Source organism: Trichosurus vulpecula, chromosome 1 (genome assembly GCF_011100635.1).
Source record: "Trichosurus vulpecula isolate mTriVul1 chromosome 1, mTriVul1.pri, whole genome shotgun sequence".
NCBI classification, from domain to species: Eukaryota; Metazoa; Chordata; class Mammalia; order Diprotodontia; family Phalangeridae; genus Trichosurus; species Trichosurus vulpecula.
In genome coordinates, this window is record NC_050573.1 from 559,180,560 (window position 1) to 559,204,704 (window position 24,145).

General features: G+C 39.8%; 1 protein-coding gene across 1 annotated transcript; it reads right to left on the bottom strand.

Annotated features, from left to right (window-relative positions):
- Positions 1-23,414: 23,414 nt before the first annotated feature.
- LOC118833695 (40S ribosomal protein S29) lies at positions 23,415-23,785 on the bottom strand. The gene has a single exon (XM_036741079.1). It carries the CDS (start codon positions 23,754-23,756, stop codon positions 23,586-23,588), a length of 171 nt encoding a protein of 56 aa, XP_036596974.1. The 5' UTR covers positions 23,757-23,785; the 3' UTR covers positions 23,415-23,585.
- Between the last annotated feature and the right edge of the window lie 360 nt (positions 23,786-24,145).

Sequence of the window (24,145 nt, forward strand, 5' to 3'; positions counted from 1 at the left end):
GCTTGGCTACTGTTCAGTGAAAAATAAATTCCAAAAACATAAATAAATCTATTTGTTTATAAGATATGTCATCCAGGTGAGTCACCAGAACAGGTGTGCACAGGTGTTTGTGACTGACAAGCTATGTACAAGAGTGTTGGATTAGATGATCTCCAAGGCACCTTCTGGACCTATAATTTTATGATTCTGTGATAAACCCGTGGAAATAGATAGTCATAGCCACAAAGTACAATGGATTTGGAGTCCAAAGACCTGAATCTGAATCCTGTATCTGCACCTTACTAGGTGTGTAATGTTGGCAGGTCACCACACCCTTCTAGTGCTATCTTACCCCTAAGATGCCTTCTAGGTCAAAATCCTAGAATGGCAGGCTCACACATGATACTTTACAAAACTCTTCTTCATAACACTGAGACATATGTACTATCACCTCCATTTTACAGATGCAGATGCAGAGGCTACATGATTTACCTAAGGCTGTACCACTAGTAAGTGGCAGAACTAACACTCAAATCTGTGTTTTCTGAAAGAAACTAAGTCTAGTACTCATGATCTTTCCATTGCAACACATGATTAGTGGTTTTTGCCTATTGACTAACCTCCTCTGTAAACAAAACTCACACAAAAATGATTGACCTTGACATCAGCCAGGCAGAGGAGTCATTAATATTAGGCTTCTTAGGACTGAGGATATTTTCTCTGGCCTCAAGGAGTGAAGAGAGGCCTCCATCTTCCTCATTCAACCACCCTTTTATGTTGTGCTGGGGTAATCACTCGAATATGTTGCACCAGGAAAAAGAAATGGGAAGGAGTAGAAGGTCAACACTTTCCTTCCCAAGATAATAATATTAATTGGGCTGATGTGTTGGTTAGTTTTTCAGAATAGCCCCTAGGGCCCCCCTTTTTTATTTGTAACAAAGGATGTCTGTCTGACTAGGATTTATATTTGGAAATGAAAGTGTTATGAAACTAAAAATACCAATAAATTTTTAAAAAGAATTTAATCATTTTTAGCCCACATTCTCTGCCTCTTTGCTAGCATTCTCTTTATATAAGATTAAATGAAATAATATTTGCAAGGCACTTAGCATAGTGCCTGGCATACAGTAGGTACTTTTAATAAAATGCTTTTTTCCTTCCTTCCATCTCCCACTTTTCCAATAATTAGGTTTTGGACATAATAACTATTAAGAGTTGAAAGGGATCTGAGGGATCATCTAGCCAAGAGGTTCTTAATTTGGGTGTCATGTTTCCCTTTGGGCAGTCAAGGGAGCCTACAGAATAGTGCTTTTGCAGAATAATGCTTTTAAATTCAGGAAATAAGATGCATAGGATCATAAAGGGAAACCAGTTATAGTGAAATACAGTTATCAAAAGATTAGAAAAAAATTTCATGGGGGGGCATGGAGACAAGATGGCTCTTAGAAAGCAGGGACTCTCTTAAGCTCTCCCTGATATCCCTCCAAACACCTGTAAAAAATGACTCCGAACAAATTCTAGAGCTGCAGAACCCAGGAAATTGCAGAAGGAAGCAGGCCCAGGATGGCCTGGATGGTCACTGGGAATGGTTGATTGCATCATGTTGGGAGCAGGGTGCAGCCCAGCATGGGCTGCACCAGCACAGACCAGACCAGGAGTCGGCTGGAGCAGGCCTTAGGGCCGTGAATCACTGAGCTGTAGCAGTTACCAGACTTTTTAACCCACAAACACCAAAGACCACGGAGCAGGTTAGTGGGAAAACTGCTGGATCAGGGTGAGAACGATCCAGCCCTAGCCCTGGGGGTGGCAGAAGTGGCCCGGTGGTGGTGGCAGCAGCAGCAGGCAGCTCCTGAGGCTGCTTCTAGTGCTCCAGCATCAGCTGCTTCCGGAGTCCCTGGCCCATTTGGTAGGAGGAATCGAGCAGCAGATGAAAGTGGTAGTGCAGGGAACACCTTGCTGGCAAAGAGGCAGGGTTCTCTTGCTTTGCCGTGCTTGGATCCGGGTTGCTGTCCTGGTTGGAGGTTCTTGGGGGAGAAGGAGCACTGCTGTAGCAGAACTTGTGGTGACAGTGGAGTAGAAGTAGCTCTGAAAACAGCAGCGCTTGGACTCTAAAGCTTGAGACAAAGCACTCTCTACTCTACAAGCAGTCATACCCTGACAAAAAGCTCAAAGGTCAAGTAGTTGGCTGGGAACATGAACAGGCAGCACAAAAGGACTCAGACTCAGACTTTAGAATCTTTCTTTGGTGAGAAAGATGATCAAAACATACAGCCAGAAGAAGTCAACAAAGTTATAAAGCCTACATCAAAAGCCTCCATATTTTTATATGAATTGGTCTCAGGCCATGGAGGAGTTCAAAAACGATTTGGAAAGCAAGTAAGAGAAGTAGAAGAAAAATGGGGAAGAGAAATGAGAGTGATGCAAGAGAATTATGAAAAACAAGTCAACCGCTTGCTAAAGGAGACCCCCCAAAAACTGAAGAAAATAAAAACTTAAAAAATAGACTAACCCAAATGTCAAAAGAGCTCCAAAAAGCCAATGAGGAGAAGAATGCCTTGAAAGGCAGAATTAGCCAAATTGAAAAGGAGGTCCAAAAGACCACTGAAGAAAATACCACCTTATTAGATTGGAGCAAGTAGAAGCTAGTGACTTTATGAAAAATCAAGAAATTATAAAACAGAACTGAAAAAATGGAAGACAATGTGAAGTATCTCATTGGAAAAAGCACTGACCTGGAGAATAGATCCAGGAGAGATAATTTAAAAATTATTGGACTAGAGGGGGCGGAGCCAAGATGGTGGCTGGTAAGCAGGGGCTGGAGTGAGCTCCCTACCGAGCCCCTCCAAAAACCTATAAAAAATGGCTCTGAACCAAGTCTAGAATGGCAGAACCCACAGAACAGCAGAGGGAAGCAGGGCTCCAGCCCAGGACAGCCTGAATGGTCTCTGGGTGAGGTCTATCCCAGACGGAGCTGGGAGCTGGGAACGGAGTGGAGCAGAGCCCAGCCTGAGCAGTGTGGAACATCCAGACCAGAAGCTGGGCGGAGGGGGCCCTAGCGCCCTGGATCAGTGAGCTGCGGCATTTACCAGACCCCTCCACCCACAAACACCAAAGACTGCAGAGAAGGTTAGTGGGAAAAGCTTCGGGAGTAGAAGGAGTTCGTGGTTCGGCTTCCAGCCCCGGGGGCAGCGGAGGTGGGGCAGCTACAGCTGTTGTTACTTCCGGCTCCAGGCCCACCTGGTGGGAGGAATTAAGTGGTGGATCAGAGCAGGGGTGCACAGCCTGCCGAAGATCTAAGTCCAGTTCGGGTTGGGGGTTGGGGAAGGAGCAGTGCTGGTGTGACAGAGCTGGCACCTCCCCCCCAAAGGTGGAACATAGAACTCTCTAGTCTACAAGCAGTCATACCCCACTGAAAAACTCAAAGGTCAAGTTAGTTGGCTGGGAATATGGCCAGGCAGCGAAAACGCACTGAGATTCAGTCTCAAACTTTGCATTCTTTCTTTGCTGACAAAGAAGACCAAAACATACAGCATAAAGAAGTCAATAAAGTACAAGAGCCTACACCAAAAGCCTCCAAGAAAAACATGAACTGGTCCCAGGCCATGGAAGAGCTCAAAAAGGATTTGGAAAAGCAAGTTAGAGAAGTAGAGGAAAAATTGGGAAGAGAAATGAGAAGGATGCGAGAAAACTATGAAAAAAACAAGTCAATGACTTGCTAAAGGAGACCCCAAAAAATACTGAAAAATACACTGAAGAAAACAACACCTTAAAAAACAGACTAACTCAAATGGCAAAAGATCTCCAAAAAGCCAATGAGGAGAAGAATGCCTTGAAAGGCAGAATTAGCCAAATGGAAAAGGAGGTCCAAAAGACCACTGAAGAAAATACTACTTTAAAAATTAGATTGGAGCAAGTGGAAGCTAGTGACTTTATGAGAAATCAGGATATTATAAAACAGAACCAAAGGAATGAAAAAATGGAAGACCATGTGAAATATCTCCTTGGAAAAACCACTGACCTGGAAAATAGATCCAGGAGAGATAATTTAAAAATTATTGGACTACCTGAAAGCCATGATCAAAAAAAGAGCCTAGATACCATCTTTCAAGAAATTATCAAGGAGAATTGCCCTGATATTCTAGAGCCACAGGGCAAAATAGAAATTGAAAGAATCCATCGATCGCCTCCTCAAATAGATCCCAAAAAGAAATCTCCTAGGAATATTGTTGCCAAATTCCAGAGCTCCCAGATCAAGGAGAAAATACTGCAAGCAGCCAGAAAGAAACAATTTGAGTATTGTGGAACCCCAATCAGAATAACCCAAGATCTGGCAGCTTCTACATTAAGAGATCGAAGGGCTTGGAATTTGATATTCCGGAGGTCAATGGAGCTAGGATTAAAACCTAGAATCACCTACCCAGCAAAACTGAGTATCATGTTCCAAGGCAAAATACGGATTTTCAATAAAATAGAGGACTTTCAAGCTTTCTCAGTGAAAAGACCAGAACTGAATAGAAAATTTGACTTTCAAACACAAGAATCAAGAGAAGCATGAAAAGGTAATCAAGAAACAGAAATTGCAAGGGACTTACTAAAGTTGAACTGTTTTGTTTACATTCCTACATGGAAAGATGATGTGTATGATTCATGAGACCTCAATATTAGGGTAGTTGAAGGGAATATGCATATATATGTATATATATGTTTATGTATATATATAAGTGAATGTGTATGTATGTATATATCTATGTGTATATGTATGTATGTGTATGTATGTGTGTATATATATATATATATATATATATATATATATATATATATGTAAAAGAGAGTAGACACAGGGTGAGTTGAAGATGAAGGGAAGATATCTAAAAGAAATAAAATGAAATTAAGGGATGAGAGAGCAACATACTGAGAGAGGGAGATAGGGAAAGATAGAATGGGGTGGATTATCTCGCATAAAGGTGGCAAGAGGAAGCAGCTCTGTGGGAGGAGGGGAGAGGGCAGGTGAGGGGGGAATGAGTGAACCTTGCTCTCCTCAGATTTGGCCTGAAGAGGGAATACCATACATACTCAGTTGGGTATCTTACCCCACAGGAAAGAAGAGGGAGGAAGATAAAATAAAATAAAAGCAGGAGGATGATGGAGGGGAGGGCAGATGGGGGTGGAGGTAATCAAAACAAACACTTTGGAAAGCAGACAGAATCAAGGGAAAAAATTCAATAAAGTGGGATGGGTCGGGAAGGAGCAAAATGTAGTTAGCCTTTCACAACATGAGTATTGTGGAAGGGTTATACATAATGATACACATGTGGCCTAGGTTGAATTGCTCGACTTCTTAAGGAGGGTGGGTGGGAAGGGAAGAGGGGAGAGAATTTGGAACTCAAAGTTTTAAAAACAGATGTTCAAAAAAAAAAGTTTTTGCATGCAACTAAAAAATAAGATACACAGGCAATGGGGTGTAGAAATTTATCTTGCCTTACAAGGAAGGAAGAGAAAAGGGGATGAGAGGAGAGGGGGGTGATAGAGGGGAGGGCTGACTGGGGAACAGGGCAACCAGAATATATGCCATCTTGGAGTGGGGGGGAGGGTAGAAATGGGGAGAAAATTTGTAATCCAAACTGTTGTGAAAATCAATGTTGAAAACCAAATATGTTAAATAAATAAATTTAAATTAAAAAAATATGTCAAAATAAAAAAAAATTATTGGACTACCTGAAAGCCATGATCAAAAAGGAACCTAGATATCATCTTTCAAGAAATTATCAAGGAAAACTGCCCTGATATTCTAGAGACAGAGGGTAAAATAGAAATTGAAAGAATCTACCCATCACCTCTTGATAAAAATCCCAAAAAGAAAACTCCTAGGAATATTGTGACTAAATCCCAGAGTTCCCAGGTCAAGGAGAAAATACTGTAAGCAGCCAGAAAGAAATGATTTGAGTATTGTGGAAACACAAGCAGGATAACACAAGATCTAGCAGCTTCTACATTAAGCGGTTGAAGGGCTTGGCATATGATATTTCAGAGGTCAAAGGAGTTAGGATTAAAACCAAGAATCACCTAACCAGCAAAAGTGAGTATAATGCTCCAAGGCAAAATATGGATTTTCAATAAAATAGAGGACTTTCAAACTTTCTTGATGAAAATACCAGAGCTGAATAGAAAATTTTATTTTCAAATATAAGAATCAAGAGAAGCATGAAAATGTAAACAAGAAAGAGAAATCATGAAGGACTTACGAAAATTGAACTGTTTTGTATACATTCCTACAAGGAAAGATGATGTTTATAATTCATGAGACCTTTCTTAGTATTAGGGTAGTTGAAGGGAATATACATATGTATAAACAGAGGGCACAGGGTGAGTTGAATATGAAGGGATGATATAAAAAAATAAAATAAACGGGTGAGAGAGAGGAATATATTGAGAGAGGGAGAAAGGGAGAGATAGAACGGGGTAAATTATCTCACATAAAAGTGGCAAGAAAAAGCAGTATGTTAGAAGGGAAGAGGGGGCAGGTGAGGGGGAAGGAGTGAATGTTGCTGTCATCATATTTGACTTGAGGAGGGAACACCATACACACTCAATTGGGTATCTTACCCCACAGGAAAGTAGGGGGAAGGGGATAAGAAAGGAGGAATGATAGAAGGGGGGGCAGATGGGGGAGGATGTAATCAAAAGCAAACACTTTTGAAAAAGGACAGGGTCAAGGGAGAAAATTGAATAAAGGGGGACAGGACAAGATAGAGGGAAATATAGTTAGTCTTTTACAACATGATTATTGTGGAAGTGTTTTGCATATTGATATATGTGTGGCCTATGTTGAATTGTTTGCCTTCTTAGGGAGGGTGGGTGGGGAGGGAGGACGGGAGAGAATTTGGAACTCAAAGTTCTAAAAGCGGATGCTCAAAAAAAAAAGGTGTTTTGCATGCAACTGGGAAATAAGATACACAGACAATGGGGTATAGAAATCTATCCTGCCCTATTAGAAAGTAAGGGAAAAGGGGATTGGAGGGGGAGTGGGGTGACAGAAGGGAGGGATGCCTGGGGAATGGGGCAATCACAATATATGCCATCTTGGAGAGGGAGGGAGGGTAGAAATGGGGAGAAAATCTGTAACTTTAAATTTGTAACTTTGTAAAATTTTGTGGAAATCAATGTTGAAAATTAAAAATATTAAATAAATTAATTATTCTCAAAAAAAAAGGAAAAAACAATTTCATGGAGCCCAGATTGAGACCTCCTGATCTAGTCCAACATTCTCATTTTACAGAGGAATAATTGAAGGTTAAAGAGGTTAAGTGATTTGCTCAAGGTCACACAGGTAATAAATGACAAAGCCAATTCCAGGATATTCCTGGTTGTTTATTAATAGGTCCTGAGGGAGAGTTTTGGGTCCAGAGTGCTGTACAGCTGTTTGGGCTCTGGTCCAGGGCCTACAATTAGCAGCACTCACTGCATTGTGGCCTTCTTTTCTCATTTATCCCTGTAGTAAACATGGCTTCATTTCTCAATATAGTGCGTCCCAAAAGTCTTAGTGCAATTTTAATGGGATACTCTGTATTTAAAGGATGAAAGGAAGGAAATAAGAAAGGGAGGAAGGAAGAGTGGATGAATGAATGAGTGGAAACTGTTCTAGTTAGAAAGTGGAAAACCATTGGGTTGAGTCTTTGAAAGGAAAATATTTCACAAAATGTGCATTCCAGGAAAAGCTAACTGGACACTGTGTGTGTGTGTGTGTGTGTGTGTGTAAGAAATATAGGAATAGTTGAAAATCTTACATTGCCTCAGAGGTACTTTAGTAGAAAATACTATGATAGAAGACAATTTTAGCTGTTATTTAGAGTATCTTTAGCATCACTAAATCCACTCGCAGTGGTGGGCTTTTCTGCATTGATGGTATATCAACACCTTTCAGCCTTAAAACCCTATATAGGAATGTCCCAAAAGTCTTGGTGAAGTTTTGAAGTTTTAAGCTTTAATGGCTTAGTATTTCACAAAGAAACCTTGTATTAATGTCGGCTGCTTCTGTGATTGCTACCGCTGCTACTGTTACACCTGAAGTCATAGCCGTGCCTAGAACATTGGAAAATCAAAGAAATAACTGTGGGTTTTGCCATAGAACCAAGTGCTTTACCCAACAGTAGTTTTTCTTTTCTCATGTAGACTATTTACCTTACCTGTGGAAAATGTGTTACATTAGAATTTCCTTGTGTATGTGCCATTGCTTCCTTGGGGGAAGAAATTTATCAAAATTCAATTTAGCATTTATTGAGAGCTTATTGAATATGAGACAACAAGCTAGGTTGTGGAGACCCAAAGACACAATGGTGAGCTGGAGGACTTTAATCCAAAACTCAGCTCTGATGTTTATTAGCTATGTGTCTTTAGGCAAGTTATCCAATTTCCTTGAGCCTCAGTTTCTCCAAGTATAAAATGAGAAATTTGGAGTGGATGGCCTCTGAGGGGTTCCTTCAACTCTAATGCTCTGAAATAGCCCCGGCCCTCTAGGAGTTTATATTCTATTAAAGGGAGGACAAACAAGTACGTAAAAGGCCATTTAAGAGGAGAGAAAGTGCTAACAAGAGGGATCAGAGAAGGCTTCTGAGAGGAGGTGGTGAGCTGAGCCTTGAAGGAAGAGAGGAACTGACAGGCAGAGTTCTGTCTTCATTTGTGTAAAGACTATTTTGTAGTTGTATCCATATAGTTTGCATGTGTGTCTTGGTAGTAAGACTCCCAAATATTTTATACATTCTGTAGTTATTTAAATTTTTGTTTTGTTTTGTTTGTTTGTTGAGGGGGAGGCAGAGCAATTGGAGTGACTTGCTCAAGATCACACAGCTATCATGCGTGTCAAAAGTGTCTAAGGCCAGATTTGAACTCAGGCCTCCAGGGCCGGCGCTCTACTCACTGTACCACCTAGCTGCCCTTTTTTTCTGTAGTTATTTTTAATGGAATTTCTCTGTCTCTTCTTACTTAGGTTGGTAATATACAGAAATGCTGGTGATTCATGTGGATTTATTGTACATCCTGTAATTTTACTGAAGTTATTTTTAGTTAATTTTTGTTAATTTTAGTTAATTTTGTGCTTGATTCCTTAGGCTTTATTCTCCAGATAGATTAGGGGTTCTTGACCATTTTTCAGAAATGGACCCCATTTGACAGTCTGGTGAAGCCTATGGACCCCTTCTCAAAATAATGTTTATAAATGCACAAAATAAAATACATAGGATTACAAATTCCAATATAGATAGCAAAATTTTTTTTTTTGAAGCAAGTTAATGGACTCTAGATTAAGAACCCCTAAGATACAGACAATTATATATCTGTTAAAAAGTGATAGTTTTGTTTCCTCTTTGCCTATATTTATTCTGTCAGTGTCCTTGTCTTATGGCTATAGCTAGGATTTCTTGCATTATATTAAATAGTAAGGGAGGGAGGGAACAAGCATTTATTGAGTGCCTTCTTTGTGCCAGGCACTATACTAAGTGTTTTACAAATACTATCTCATCTGATCACAGTAGTTGGTGATAATGGGCATCCACATTTTTTACCTCTGTGAGGCAAAGTTGAGGAGGGCAGGTCATTTCTGACATCGGGGAAATTACTTGTCTGAATGCACAGAAACAAACCACATCCCTTATTCTAGCTATGGGGGTGGCAGGAAGGACCTTTTCATTTAAAGAGAAAAAGAATAAACACCTTTCCCAGCTTCAAGGTATCAGGTGGTGATCTGCAACTTGAGTGGAATTGATTGGATTTCTAAGCATTGAACCTTGGAGTGAATGGATATCCTCAGCACACATATTCTGCTTATATTGGTGCTGCTGACAATGAGCCTTTGAAGACAGCTACTTTGGCTAAATGTTGTCTCCCTAAGGCCTTGATAAGTAATCACTTTCTGGAGACGTGTTGAGGTGACTGTATCTTAACCACAGGTGGAAGTTAGGGGTGGGAGTGAAAAAAAATGATTATCAAAGAGTGAAATGCCTTGTGAATTAAACCCAGATTTGACTTAGTGATAGCCTATGGAAGCTGAATCCTCAACAAGATTTGAAGGGAGCTCATGTGCAAATGATTGGGCAAGGAGCTGTTTGCAGGGTTATTGAATCTGAGAGGTTGGTGCCATGAAGAACATCTTCCAAAAAGAACAAAGCTTCTTTTCTTGTTTCTTGTTATTGTGAAAGTCAAGGGCTTAGAATATTTGGCACAGTAGGGACCCTGTCTCCTGGTCAGCACAAAGGGAATGAAAATACATACTGGCTTTTAAAATAAGGGAGGCTGCCTATGAAACACTGCATGATTAGTTTCTCTGGAGGCTGTGCCAAGACACTGTGTTTGTTATATGAAATTCACAGTCGAGGATTACATATTGAGAGTTGGGAGGGATCTCAAAGGTCATCTAACTTAACCCTTTCATTTTACATATGAAGAAACTGAGACCTAAAGAGGTAACATGACTTACTCAAGACCCCATAGTAGGTAGCAGAGCTGGGATTTGTCTGCAAATTCAGAACCCATTCCACTGTGACTATGTATCTTTTTCTTTCCAGGCTCATCATGCATTAAATTCACAGTTGGTTTTCTGATAACCCTTTGTGTATTTTTTCTTGACAGGTTCACATGAGTACCACTGGACTAATTGTGACCCTGCCTATGAGCAGCCCAGTCACAACGGGACCTTCATTCACCTTCCCATCAGATGTTCTCTACCAAGCTGCCCTTTGGAGTAAGTACCAGATGTTCTCCCATCTTTGATGATTTTGTCCTTAGCTGTTTATCGAACCCATCTGTTGGCATTAATTTGGTTCTCTCAACCTCTAAGCAGCCCTGGTTTATTATTGATGCTTGTTCCTTTGGGTGGAAGCCTCACCAGCCATATCTTTCATCTACAATGTTAGTCATCTAGGGTGTTATTTCTGCCAATTTTGCAGATAAACTGGAAAAGTCCCTCCTGAAGTGTACCAATTTTTCACTCCTCCTTTTAATACTAAATAAGCTTATACCTAACAATATGTATGCTATGCTATGATATGTAATAATAATACTAAACACATGTAATCATACTAAATGCACAGTCCAGCCAAAACGGACTATTCCTCAGATACATCACGTGCTATGCAGGCTCCATGCTGAAAATGCTTCTGCCCAGCTGCATCCATCCAGCATGACCTTCAAGGCCCAACTTACACGCTTTCTCATTCAAGAAGCTTCTATTGATTTCCCCAGCTGCAATGAATCTCTTTCTTCTCTAAACTAACTTTAGCCATTCATCAATTCAAGTGAATTTTTAAGCATCTGTTATAGGCAGATGCTGGGAGAGAAACCAAATTTAGACACTTTAATTACCCTCATGGAGCTTACAGTCTGATGGTGGTCTAGAAAAAACACATACACATTCACATTCTATTGTTCATTATAGTTAGGCGAGCATGCTTCTGATCTTCCCTACTACACAATACCAGAATTGAAACGAATGGTTGGTAAGTTAGGCAGCTACCTGGCGTACAACTGAAGGTACTTTTTATAAATAGGGGATAGAAAATGGACCTCAGAGAGTCCATCTCCATACCGTAATGATGACAAGGAATATAGCAATTATTAATCATTTAGAAATATATTAATATAAATATTATAAATTGCTATTATGTTAATATGAATAATAGTTATAGCATTAATAATAATAATAGGACAAGGAACAGACCTCTGACTTCATTGATAAAGGGAGCCCCTGGATGAGGAAACTCCATCTGCCCATGCAGATCATCCCTTTCCCTGCAATTTATAATAATGGCCAACATTTACATAGCACTTACTGTGTGCCAGGCACTGTGCTACGGACTTTACAATGATTATTTCCTTTGATCTTTACAAAACTTTGGGCAGTAGGTGTTGGTATGATCCCCCTTTTACAGATGAGGACACTGAGGAAGACGAAGGCTAGCCAGTGTCTGAAGCCTAGTGGCAGCTTTAGCATCTTAGACAAGGAAATTGATTTACTCCGGATCACACAAGGAGCGTACACGGATGTAGCACTTGAACCCAGGTCTTGCTGGCTCCAAAGCCGGTGCCTCTCGGCACTGTACAGAGCTGCCTCTCATGTCAATGCCAAAGAATTCCGTGCTCTATTTGGTGCAATGCAATGCAACAAGCATTTATTTAGCACCTACTAGGTACCTAGTTTTGTACTGGGAATTCAAAGATGAAAATAAAAACTGTTTATGCTTTCAAAGAGCTTATATTCTCCTTGTTGTTGTTCAGTTATTTCAGTTGTGTCTGACTCTTCTTGACCCTGTTTGGGGTTTTCTTGGCAAAGATTCTCAAGTGATTTGCCATTCCCTTCTCCAGCTAATTTTACAGATGAGGAAACTGAGGCAAACGAAGTTAAATGACTTGGCCAGGGTCACACAGCTAGTAAGTGTCTGAGACCAGATTTGAACTCAGGAAGATAAGTCTTCTTGACTCTAGCCCCTGCGCTCTATCCACTGTGCCATCTAGCTGCCCCATATTCCACTTATACAGCTAGGAAAAGCAAAATACATGGAATATAAATGTAGAATACTGGGGAAGGGGGCCAACAACTGCAGGGATCAGGAATAAACTTATATAGGAGATGGCACTTGAACTGAACCTCGAATGGAGCCAGGGATTCCAAGTAGCAGGAGAAGGAGAACATTTCAGGTGGAGATGGAGCCTATGCAAAGGCCAAGGACACAGCAGGCAGATCTGGAGCATGTCTAAATTTATTTTGTGACAAGCCATGTTGTTCTTGCTGTGGTTCAGTCCTGTCTGACTCTTCATGACCCCATAGACCATACTGTCCATGGGGCTTTCTTGGCAAAGATACTGGAGTGGTTTGCTATTTCCTTCTCTAGTAGATTAGGGCAAAAAGAGGTAAAGTGACTTGCCCAGGGTCACACAGCTAGTGAGCATCTGAGGCTAGATTTGAACTCAGGTTTTCCTGACTCTAAGCTCAGTGCTCTATCCACTGAGTCACCTAGATGCCGTGACAAGTCATAGTCACGCATTAAAATGAATCCTTGAAATCAGAGTATAGCAATGTGAAAACAACTCACTTTCCAACCCTGGTATAGGGGACACATGCCCACCTGTGGATAGTGTAGTGAAGAGATACTGAATCTTATTCTTCTTTGCAGTTCTTACAGTGAATAGCACAGTGCCCTGTAAGAGCTAGTCAAGAAATATGTGTCGTGGGGCAGCTAGGTGGCACAGTGAGTAGAGCACCGGCCCTGGAGTCAGGAGGACCTGAGTTCAAATGCGGCCTCAGACACTTGACACACTTACTAGCTGTGTGACTTTGGGCAAGTCACTTAACCCCAATTGCCCTGCCTTCCCCCCTCAGAAAAAGAGAAATATGTGTTGAGTCAATGAATGACTAAATTACTGTGTTGAAGGCAGCCTGGATGGGAAAGTTACTCAACCTGCACTTCATCAGGATTAGTTGAAGGAACCAGATATCTTTACCTGGAGAGAGACTTAGCAGGGTTGTGATAACTGTCTTCAAGTATGTGAAGGAATATTGTATGAAAAAGGGATTGGGCATGTTTTGCTGAAAATGACTGAAATGACTGAACAAGAACAACAAAAAGGAGAATATAAACTCTTTAAGGGAAGAGATTGGGACCCCAAAGGGAAGAATTAGAAGCCACATTTGAAAGTTACAGAGAGGCAGATTTAGGTTTGGTATAAAAAACTTCTTAGCAATTAGAGCTATTTACGAGTCTAATGTGTTTATGCATTACACTGGGCATCATGGCGTAAGTAAAACATTGAGAAGCTAGAGAGTGACCATGAAAGGCCAAGCAAGATGGTGAAGGGTCATGAGTCTGTGTCATCTGATGATAAGTCAAAGGAACTGAGCATGTATAGCCTCAAGGTGTATCTGAAGGATTGTCACTGCAGAACATATTAGACTTGTTCTCTTTGGCTCCAGTGGGCAGAGCCAGAGTGGAGGCTGCCAAGAGGACAAGTTGGGCTTGATATTAAATTAAGGAAAAACTTACCAAGTCTGAGAGCTGTCCCCAAAGTAGAATGGGCTGCTTCAAGAGGTGCTAGGATCCCCACACCTTTTAGGTCTTGAGAACAGGCTAAATGGCCACTTCTAGGACGTGTGAGTGGGCTGCCTTGGGAATTGGTAGATTTCCCCTCATTTGAGTTCTTCAAGTGAAGATTGAATGACCCCTCTTTGGGGATAGTGTAGTCAGGATCCTTTGTCAGGTACAGAATAAATTAAACATCCTTAAAAATACTTGGCTTAACTGCTGCCTTCTAGATGGAGCCTTTACTGATCCACCCAGACACTAGTGCCTCCTACCTTAAATTACCTTGCACACAGTAATATATGTTCATATCTCCCTCTGAGAGAATGTAAACACCTTCATGGCAGGGGCTATTTCATTTTTTCTTTTTGTTCCGATTGCCTGCACATTGCTTGGCACATAGTAAATAAAGACTTGCTTACTGATCATTTAACAGTAACAAGTTACATAAATGTTAAGTAGGAAAACTGAAAAAAGGCAATTTGGTTTAGAAATTATGTGGTCCTGAAGAAAATACTACCTTAAAAATCAGATTGGAGCAAGTGGAAGCTCGTGACTTTATGAAAAATCAAGAAATTATAAAACAGAACCAAAAGAATGAAAAAATGGAAGACAATGTGAAATATCTCATTGGAAAAACCACTGACCTAGAAAATAGATCCAGGAGAGATAGTTTAAGAATTAGTGGACTACCTGAAAGTCAGGATCAACAAAAGAGCCTAGATATCATCTTTCAAGAAATTATCAAGGAGAACTGCCCTGATATTCTAGAGCCAGAGGGTAAAATAGAAATTGAAAGAATCCACCAATCACCTCCTGAAAAAGATCCCCAAAAGAAAACTCCTAGGAATATTGTCACCAAATTCTGGAGCTCCCAGATCAAGGAGAAAATACTTCAAGGAACCAGAAAGAAACAATTTGAGTATTGTGGAAACACAATGAGAATAATACAAGATCTAGAAGCTTCTACATTAAGTGATCAAAGGGCTTAGAATATGATATTCCGGAGGTCAATGGAGCTAGAATTCAAACCAAGAATCACCTAACCAGCAAAACTGAGTATCATGTTCCAAGGCAAAGTATGGATTTTCAATAAAATAGAGGACTTTCAAGCTTTCTCAGTGAAAATTCAAGAGCTGAATAGAAAATATGATATTCAAACACAAGAATCAAGAGAACCATGAAAAGGTAACCAAGAAAGAGAAATCATAAGGGACTTACTAATGTTGAACTGTTTTGTTTACATTCCTACATGGAAAGATGATGTGTATAATTCATGAGACCTCAGTATTAGGGTAGCTGAAGGGAATATACATACATACATATATACATACATATATATAGACAGAGGGCATAGAGTGAATTGAATATGAAGGGATGATATCTATAAAAATAAAATAAAATTAAGGGATGAGAGAGGAATATATTGAGAGAGGGAGAAAGGGAGAAATAGAATGGGGTAAATTATCTCACATACAAGTGGCAAGAAAAAGCAGTTCTGTTGGGAGGGAAGAGGGGGCAGGTGAGGGGGAATGAGTGAATCTTGCTCTCGTTGGATTTGACTTGAGGAGGGAATAACATACACACTCAATTGGGTATCTTACCCCACAGGAAAGAAGGAGGAAGGAGATAAAAAGGGGGGACTTTAGAAGAGAGGGCAGATAGGGGGAGGAGGTAATCAAAAGTAAATACTTTTGAAAAGGGACAGGGTCAAGGGAGAAAATTGAATAAAGGGGGATAGGATAGGAAGAAACAAAATATAGTTAGTATTTCACAACCTGAGTATTGTGGAAGGGTTTTGCATAATGATACACATGTGGCCTATGTTGAATTGCTTGCCTTCTTAGGGAGGGTGAGTGGGGAGGGAAGAGGGGAGAGAATTTGGAACTCAAAGTTTTAAAAGCAGATATTCAAAAAAAAAGTTTTTGCACGCAACTGGAAAATAAGATATACAGGCAATGGGGCACAAAAATCTATCTTGCCCTATAAGAAAGTAAGGGAAAAGGGGATGGGGGCAGTGGGGTGACAGAAGGGAGGGCTGGCTGGGGAATGGGGTAATCAAAATATATTCCATCTTGGAGTGGGGGGAGGGTAGAAATGGGGAGAGAATTTGTAATTCAAACTCTTGTGAAAATTAATCCTGAAAACTAAAAATATTAAATAAATAAATAATGATCTAAAAAAAAAAAAGAAATTATGTGGTCATTGGTGACCTGGAAGAGGGCAGTTTCAGAGGAGTGGTGGGAATTTCTTCTGTCTACTTGTAAAGCATACAGCATAATACTAGGCACATAGTAGGAACATAATAAAAATGCTTATTTTCTTCCTTTTCTTCTTTATATACATAAGGAGAGAGTATGTAATATTCTAATCCTCTATTTCAGCACACATCTATTATGTATTGGACTATCCTATTGGTTTTGTCTTCGGTAACATTCATTTTCACTGTTAGTCTCCAGCTAGCTTTGTCTTTTTTTTTTAGGGGGGAAGGCAAAGCAATTGGGGTTAAGTGACTTGCCCAAGGTCACACAGACAGTAAGTGTCAAGTGTCTGAGGGCTCGATTTCAACTCAGATCCTCATGACTCCAGGGCCAGTGCTCTATTCACAGCACCACCTAGCTGCCCCTGGCTTTGTATTTTTGTTTTAACTGCTAGTACAGCAATGGAGAAGGGCAGCTTAACCCTAGAGTAGTTATCTGCACAGTTCTTCAGCATTTTATTACATATGTCTCCTTTTCACCTAGAGTGTCACATACTAGATGACTTGGCCCAATGTTTGTAAAGTATTTGGTAATCATTTTTTTAAAGGAAGCTTTTCAAATGAAAATTATTGTTTTTGAATAAATGACCATAACTGTGACTACAAATGACATGTATCTTCTGAATTTTAAGAGATTCTAGATTCCTGGCCCATGACTGGCATTATGATATGCTTTCTTGTTGATAATACCTAGCTTAGGGTTCTTCAGTCTCTTTTGCTCAGTGCTGCATCTTAGTCCTAAATGTATTACGTTCTAGTACAAGAGTATGCTGCACATTTCTGATATTCAGTCCCTAGGCAGTCTCTTCTTCTGTGATCTATTTTCCCCTGTGGTTCTCCTATCATTTTTCTCAGGATGATGGTAACAACAACAAATTTATCACTGTTTCATTTTATCCCTCATAGGCATACTTCTGGGTTGCTGTATATGGCTATAGCTCATGACTGCACTTACCAACAAATTATTATTGGGCTACTTCCCTCATATATTTGAGGTTACAACAACATCCTGTCATATAAAGCCTTAAGTATCTTTCCTGAGATCTCAGTCACTTGGAGAATTCCAGCCCTGTTCCAAAGTTTCTTGATGAAGATCTAAGTAACAGCTAGAAATTTTCTGCTCTTGACTTCTCAGTTTGAATCCACAATTCTGCATGAAAATGTCAAACATGATATCTCAATGTTGCATCCCTCCTTTTTTTTTTACATAGACTATAAAACAGGAGCCTTGAATTACAAGAATTTTTCCACCATCTCAGAGGGCATGATCCTATATTTGTAAATAAGATCCTATATTAGTAAATAAGAGGAAGGAAAACTCATGTTCAAATACTGCATCTGATATTTGCTACAGTAGCTTTATGATCTTGGGAAAAGCATTTAACTTCTCTGAGACTCAGTTTCCTCATCTGTAAAATAGACATAATAATACCTATAGCACTATCTCACAGGGTTGTTGTGAAGTTCAAAAGATATAATGTATGTAAAGTGCTTTGCAAAACTTAAAGCACTATATAAACGTCAGCTATCATGATGATTCAGATCAGAATTAAATTGTAAGTATAAAAATCCCTTAGAAAATTTTAGCTATGTCACAATATCTTTAATTCACTTTATAGAGTACACAATTTAAAAAGTGATTTTACCTAAAACAATACTTATTTTTTCTCAGAGAAATTAAAATGGCAATTTCAGTGGGAAATTTACATATTTGAAAGAAAATATTAATATTCTCCTAAAACATTTACATGATCTAAAGGTGATTAATAATAATAAGAGAAAACAATGGCTGAACTTAGAGAAACATATTTTGTTATACCTGGGAGAGAATGGCATGATTTAATCCAAAGGTTTAATTTAATAGACGAAGAATCTGAAGCCCAGAGGGGGTAAATGACTTGCCCATGGGCCCAAATCTCATTATACGATAGAGACAGAATGAGAACTCAGGTGTTCTGGAGCCAATTCCAATATTTACTCTTTCCATGTTACTAGGTATCTCATGTCTTCCACCCTTCTAAAAACAGAAATGTTAAATCAATTTTATCCTTAGGTCTACAAGGCCAATACTGTTCAGAGATTGAGAAAGTTCTTCTGAAGTTGTCTAGGCAATAACCTTCAACTTAGAGTAGCTTTTGTTAGTTGTTTACTAGTAGCAAAGTGGTAGTGGTGTTGACACTGGTGATAAGGGTTGTCACTACCTCATAATGTCACCACCTTTGTGTGGGTTGGATTTATTCCTTCCCAAACACAGCCTTAGTTCTGTTCCTTAAATATGACTTGTTTTTCCTTTTAAGCTGTCTGGGAGTGGGGGTTGTGGGGGTCGGGGGAATGGGCAGCTAGGTGGCATAGTAGATGGAATGCTGGACCTAGAGTTAGGAAGACTCATCTTCTTGAGTTCACATCTGGCCTCAGACACTTATTAGTGACCTTAGGCAAGTCACTTAGCCTTTTTTGCTTCAGTTTCCTCATCCATGTGTGTTGGTAGGCAAAATGGCCTTTGTTTTCTTTGAGTAACTCAGTTTATTTCATTAAGCCTTACTAGGTGCTGGGCCCTTGGGGCCCAAGGTAGGGCTAACTCCAGGGAGGGCCTAGTTTACATGTTTGGGACAGCAGAGGCTTTTAGACCATGTGGGTTTAAGTCCGCCTCTTTGTGACGATTTATGGGTCTGGCTAAGGGGAGGTGTTAACTCCAGAGCCATGCCCTATTGGGTGTTAACCTAATCTATGTGGATGTGAACCTCCCAGGGTCCTAAGGGGAGGGGCCAACTCAAGAACCAATTGGCTCTGGTCATTCAGGTGACACTTGATGATGTCAAAAACTCTATAAGAGAAGAGAAGACAGCTTGAAGATCCCTTTTTGGTTGGAGCAGCAGTGGTGGTGAGTGTGACTCTGGGCCAGCCTTTGTTCTGAGCTCCTGGCCTGAGCCTAGATGTTGGTAACTATGGGTATTGGGTATTGGGTCTGTCTGTTGATATTTGTAATTTGTTTGTATTTGTTCTGAAGTTCAGGGTACTGGTTTTTTCCCCTGAACTAAATGAATGTTCTGAAGTTCAGGGTGCTGGCTTTTTCCCCTGAACTAACTGAATGCTGTCTGTATGCTGGATTAAAGTAAGCTTGTCAACCCCTTCACCTTGCTTTCCTTGGTTAAGCAGATCAAAAGAACCTGTGCTTTCCCGGAGGGCCGGCAGCTTTCTGGGTGCTGGCTGTGGGTGGATCTTACACCCCCACAGAAGCTGCTAGCCGGATTGTTAAAACACCATAAAATAAACTGGAGGAGTAAATGGAAAACCCTTCTAGTATCTTTGCCAAGAAAACCCAAATGGGGTCACAGGACGGTAGATATGACTGAAAAGTGACTGAACAACAACAAGGCAGGGGAGGAGGCGGTAATTGGCAAGAAGAAATGGCCAAGGCCTCATTTTTCTTATATAGTACCACATCATCGCAATTTTTCCCCGAACAAATTGCTGACTTCCTTGCCTAGAAGGGTCAGAGTGCAAGTTTCTGTTTTTACTTTGAGGAGTTGTAAAATTGAATCAATAATTCTCTTCTATATAACTCTGAGTCCCCACCAGGAAAATGGAGCTCTCTCTTTCTCTCTACCTCTCTCTTCCAGTTATTCCTTCTATTATCTTTCTTAGCCACATTTTGTAATGGTAATTAGGGTGGGACTTTTTTTCCCCACTGTTTTTTTTTTGGAATGCTGAGGTAATCAAGTACCTTTGATGAGTTTTGCTTTTCAAATGTAATGGCAAGCAAATTGGACTTTTTGTTGTCTTTGTTTTGGAGTGCTTCTCGGCACTAAGGAATCTTTGATTGAATTGGGGAGTCTCTGATGACCTGCTTACATCAAGGGAAGGCCTAAGTCACATGGGTTTGAGTTGCATGGTTGTGATTCCCTTTGACCCTGAAGAAGTGTATATAAACTCAGAGGTTAGCATTTTGCCTTAGGGGGGCACACTCATTGGAAGAGTATTGGTGATGAGACTCTGGGTAGCCATTGAAGCAGCACCCCCTGGCTTTGAAAACCCAGATATTGTACAGACAGCTAGAAGCCTGTCTACTGTTTTGTGTTATTTGCTCTGTTTATATAATTTCTGTTTGTAATTTCTCTGAAGTTCAGGGTGCTGGCTTTTCCCCTGAACTAAGTGAATGATATATGTATATTTAATTAAAGTGAGATTGTTAACCCCTTAAAGTTGCTTTCCTTAGAAAAGCAGATCAAAGATCCTGTGCTAGCAGCTCTCCTGTGTGCTGGTGTTGTTGGTCTTTCGCTTCCACAGCAGCTGCTAGTAACATTGTTGTTACACATTTGTGTAGAGCAGTAATGAAATGGTTGACTGTATTGATCTCTAAAACTATCTTTAAAGAAAAAGTGCAGTGGAAGGGAAATAAACCTAAAAAAAAAAGAGAGAGAGGTTTTGGAAGTGAACACATGACCTCCTGAAAAGGAAGAGATAAGAAATGGGAGGTAGGAAGTGAGGAATTGTTAGCCGTTGGTTGTTCCCCCTGGGTTAGTTCAAGAAAAACAGGATCTGCTCAGACATTCCCCATTTCTTTATCATCTCTACTGGTGACCTCATTATTTTAGTTCAGTTTCTATTTCCGTGGTTCTTCACTTCCATGGTTTCAGCTCTTCCGGGTCATTCACATTAGTTTTTCTCTTACATGGGTTCTCTTGTGCTTGCCTCCTCTCTTTTCTTGTCCTTTTATAAAGTTTCAACCCTTTTCTCTTAAGATAGGAGGGTTAACTTCTCAGTCAAAGACTATTCCCAGATATTCACAAGGTCTGAGTAGCTCCCCAGGGGATCAAGGAGAGGAATACTGGAGATTTCCTCTTACCAATGGTGTTCATTTCCAGTATCCTGTTATGTTCAGGATAGAATATTTTAACGATAATAATAATAATAACAAAAACAACAACATGATACCCCAGCATGTTTAAATTGAGAGAAAAAAATTCTGGAGGAGGGGGTATAGTAGAAAGGGTACCTGACTTGTGAATCAAGAGATCTAGGTTTGAATTCTAGGTTTAATACTTATTCACTGTGTGACCCTAGGTAAATTTCTTTACCTTTTTGAGCCTCAGTTTCCTAAGTTGTAAAATGGGGATAATATTATTTGTACTATACCTTATAGCCTTACTGTCAAGAAAGTGATATAGGAATATGAATTATGATGATTTTTTTGATCAGAAAGCTGTAATTTCATTGTGTGGAGACCTCTCATCTAGAAATTCCCACCAGCAGTACAATCTTCAGTTCATCTAGAATTTATAGTTTTAGAGAGTTTCCTAGGGTACTTCAATGTTAAGTGACATGGCTAGTGTCTGTGATCGCATAACTAGTCTGTATCGGAGATACATCCTGAATCTATGTTTTCCTTCCTCTAAGGTGGGCCTTCTATCCTGTATGCTGCACTGTTCCTGAATTATGATTAATGACAACAAATCATATAGGTGTCATGGGGACTATTTGTTGGTTAATTCAATCATCACAGTTATGATGTTGCTTTTGATTCTAGGCCTAATGGTTAAATATGCCTATTGCACTTATCAAAAATCTCTTCTTAGGAATCATATGTGTGGGTGACATTGAGTGATGATATGGAATGGAATTCTTAGGATCTTAAATTCATAGCTAGGTGGGACCTTCAGGATCATCTAATAATATCCCTGTATTGTATAGATAAGGAAACTTGGACTCAGAGAAGGGAAATGATCAATATTAAGCCACAAAGGTGAAACTAGCTTCAGAGTTAGTATCTGAACCTGTTTTCTGATTCCAGATTCAGCATTTTTCAATCAATAAACATTTATTAAGCTAGGCCTAATATTTGCCAGTCTGGCTTCAACTCTATTTGACTTACAGAAGTTCCCTCTCCTACTTTACAGGTATCAACCACTGCAGTCTTTCAGTCCTAAGCACCAATATTTTGATCATTGGGCCAAGCATCTTCCAGAGGAAGCAATACTCAAGATTATCTCCCTTCTATGTATGTCACAACCATCAATTTTTGTAAAAATGAATCTAAGAGGTAATAGAAAGAAGAGAGAGATTTTCAAATTTAAATTTTTTGAGGTTCCTTGACTGACTTTCTTTAGCCTCATTCTCATGTTTCCTTTAGACTTACCTTTATTGTCCTTAGGCTTCCAACTTTGAGTGAGGGGGAGGGTCTGATATTCATTTATTTTTATAGGACTTAATGTTTAAGACTTAATTTATAAGGCTAAGCTTGCTTTAGAACCCCCCACATTTATCATTAAAGTAGCATCTAAAAAACTGTCACTTTATTCATGATATATGATAAATGCCTACTCTGAATTTACAGCAATACCTCTTCCTTGTCCTTTACCATTCCTTCTACAGACTGCCAAGGGCATTGGAGTTGGAATCAGTGATTTATAATATATTGGTAATACTAGGAATTACCTTTTAACTAACCTAAGAAAATGGAGGGCATGGGACAATTTAGCTGCAGAAAGCAAATGTCTCTAGTAAACTGAGAGTGTTGCATTCACTTCACAGTTATATTTTGAGCACAAGTTTTCTGACAATTAAACTTCTTTATAAAGAAGTTGGCTATGTTAAAGAAGAAAAAAAATTCTTGACATGAACATATCATATTGTAAGGGTCCTGTAACCACTGATTACTAGGGTCCCTTGACCTCTTGACATAGGAGTACCTGAAAGAATAAGGAAGAGCTAAGAATCTGTTGCAAACATACAGCTATTAATAATTTTGTGACATAGCTGTTTGGTAAATGACGTCCCAGTATAGATGGAAATACCTGTGAAAACTCCCACAGCTCTATGACCAAGACTTTTCCTGGCGATATACACAATAAAAAAGCACATAAACATAGTGACATTGAGAAAGTCAGCCAGGTACCCATATTTTCCAGAATTGAATTGCTCTCTAAAAATCAATTGCTATGTACCAATTAATCAACCCATCAACATTTATTAAGCACCTATTATGTGCCAGGTGCCATGCTAGGTACGGGGGATGCAAGTACCAAGAAGAAAACAATCCTTACTTACAAGGAGCTTACATTTAGATGGGAAGACATTAAGTACCTACCTAAACATATACAGTATAATTATTATTTTTTTTTTTAATAACTGAGGATGACCTTTTTAATCATATATGCAAATGGTAGCATAGAATGTACAACAGAATCAGATCTTTAGGAGGGTAGATCAAATAGTCGTCCAGAATCCAGTAAAATGGTATATAGTCACTGATGGTCAGTGTAAGCAAGATCCGTTAATACAACTTAGTCCAACTTGATGAAGCCGATGTCTTTTGCGTACTGCCGGAAGCACTGGCGGCACATGTTCAGGCCATACTTGCGGATCAGGCCATGCCGGTTCGAACAGACGCGGCACGACCGAGACCCCTGGCCGAATTTGCGAGGGTGACTCCAGTAGAGCTGCTGGTGACCCATGGCGCCACTAACAAGGACCGGAGACAAAAAAAAAATACATACAGTATAATTATAAAGTGAATAAATTTATCATTGTTCAATCATGCCCAACTCTTCATGACCCCATTTTTCTTGGCAAAGATACTGGAGTGGTTTACCATTTCCTTCTCCAGCTCATTTTACTGATAAACAAACTGAGGCAAACAGGGTTAAGTGACTTGTCCAGGGTCACACAGCTGGTAAATATCTGAGGCCAGATTTGAACTCAAGATGAGTCTTTATGATTCCATGCCCAGCACTCTATCTGCTGTGCCACCTAGCTTCCCAAAGTGAATAAATACAAAGTGACGAAATATAAGGTAGTTGGCAGGGGAGGACACTAGCATTTGAGAGGATCAGGTAAGGGTTCA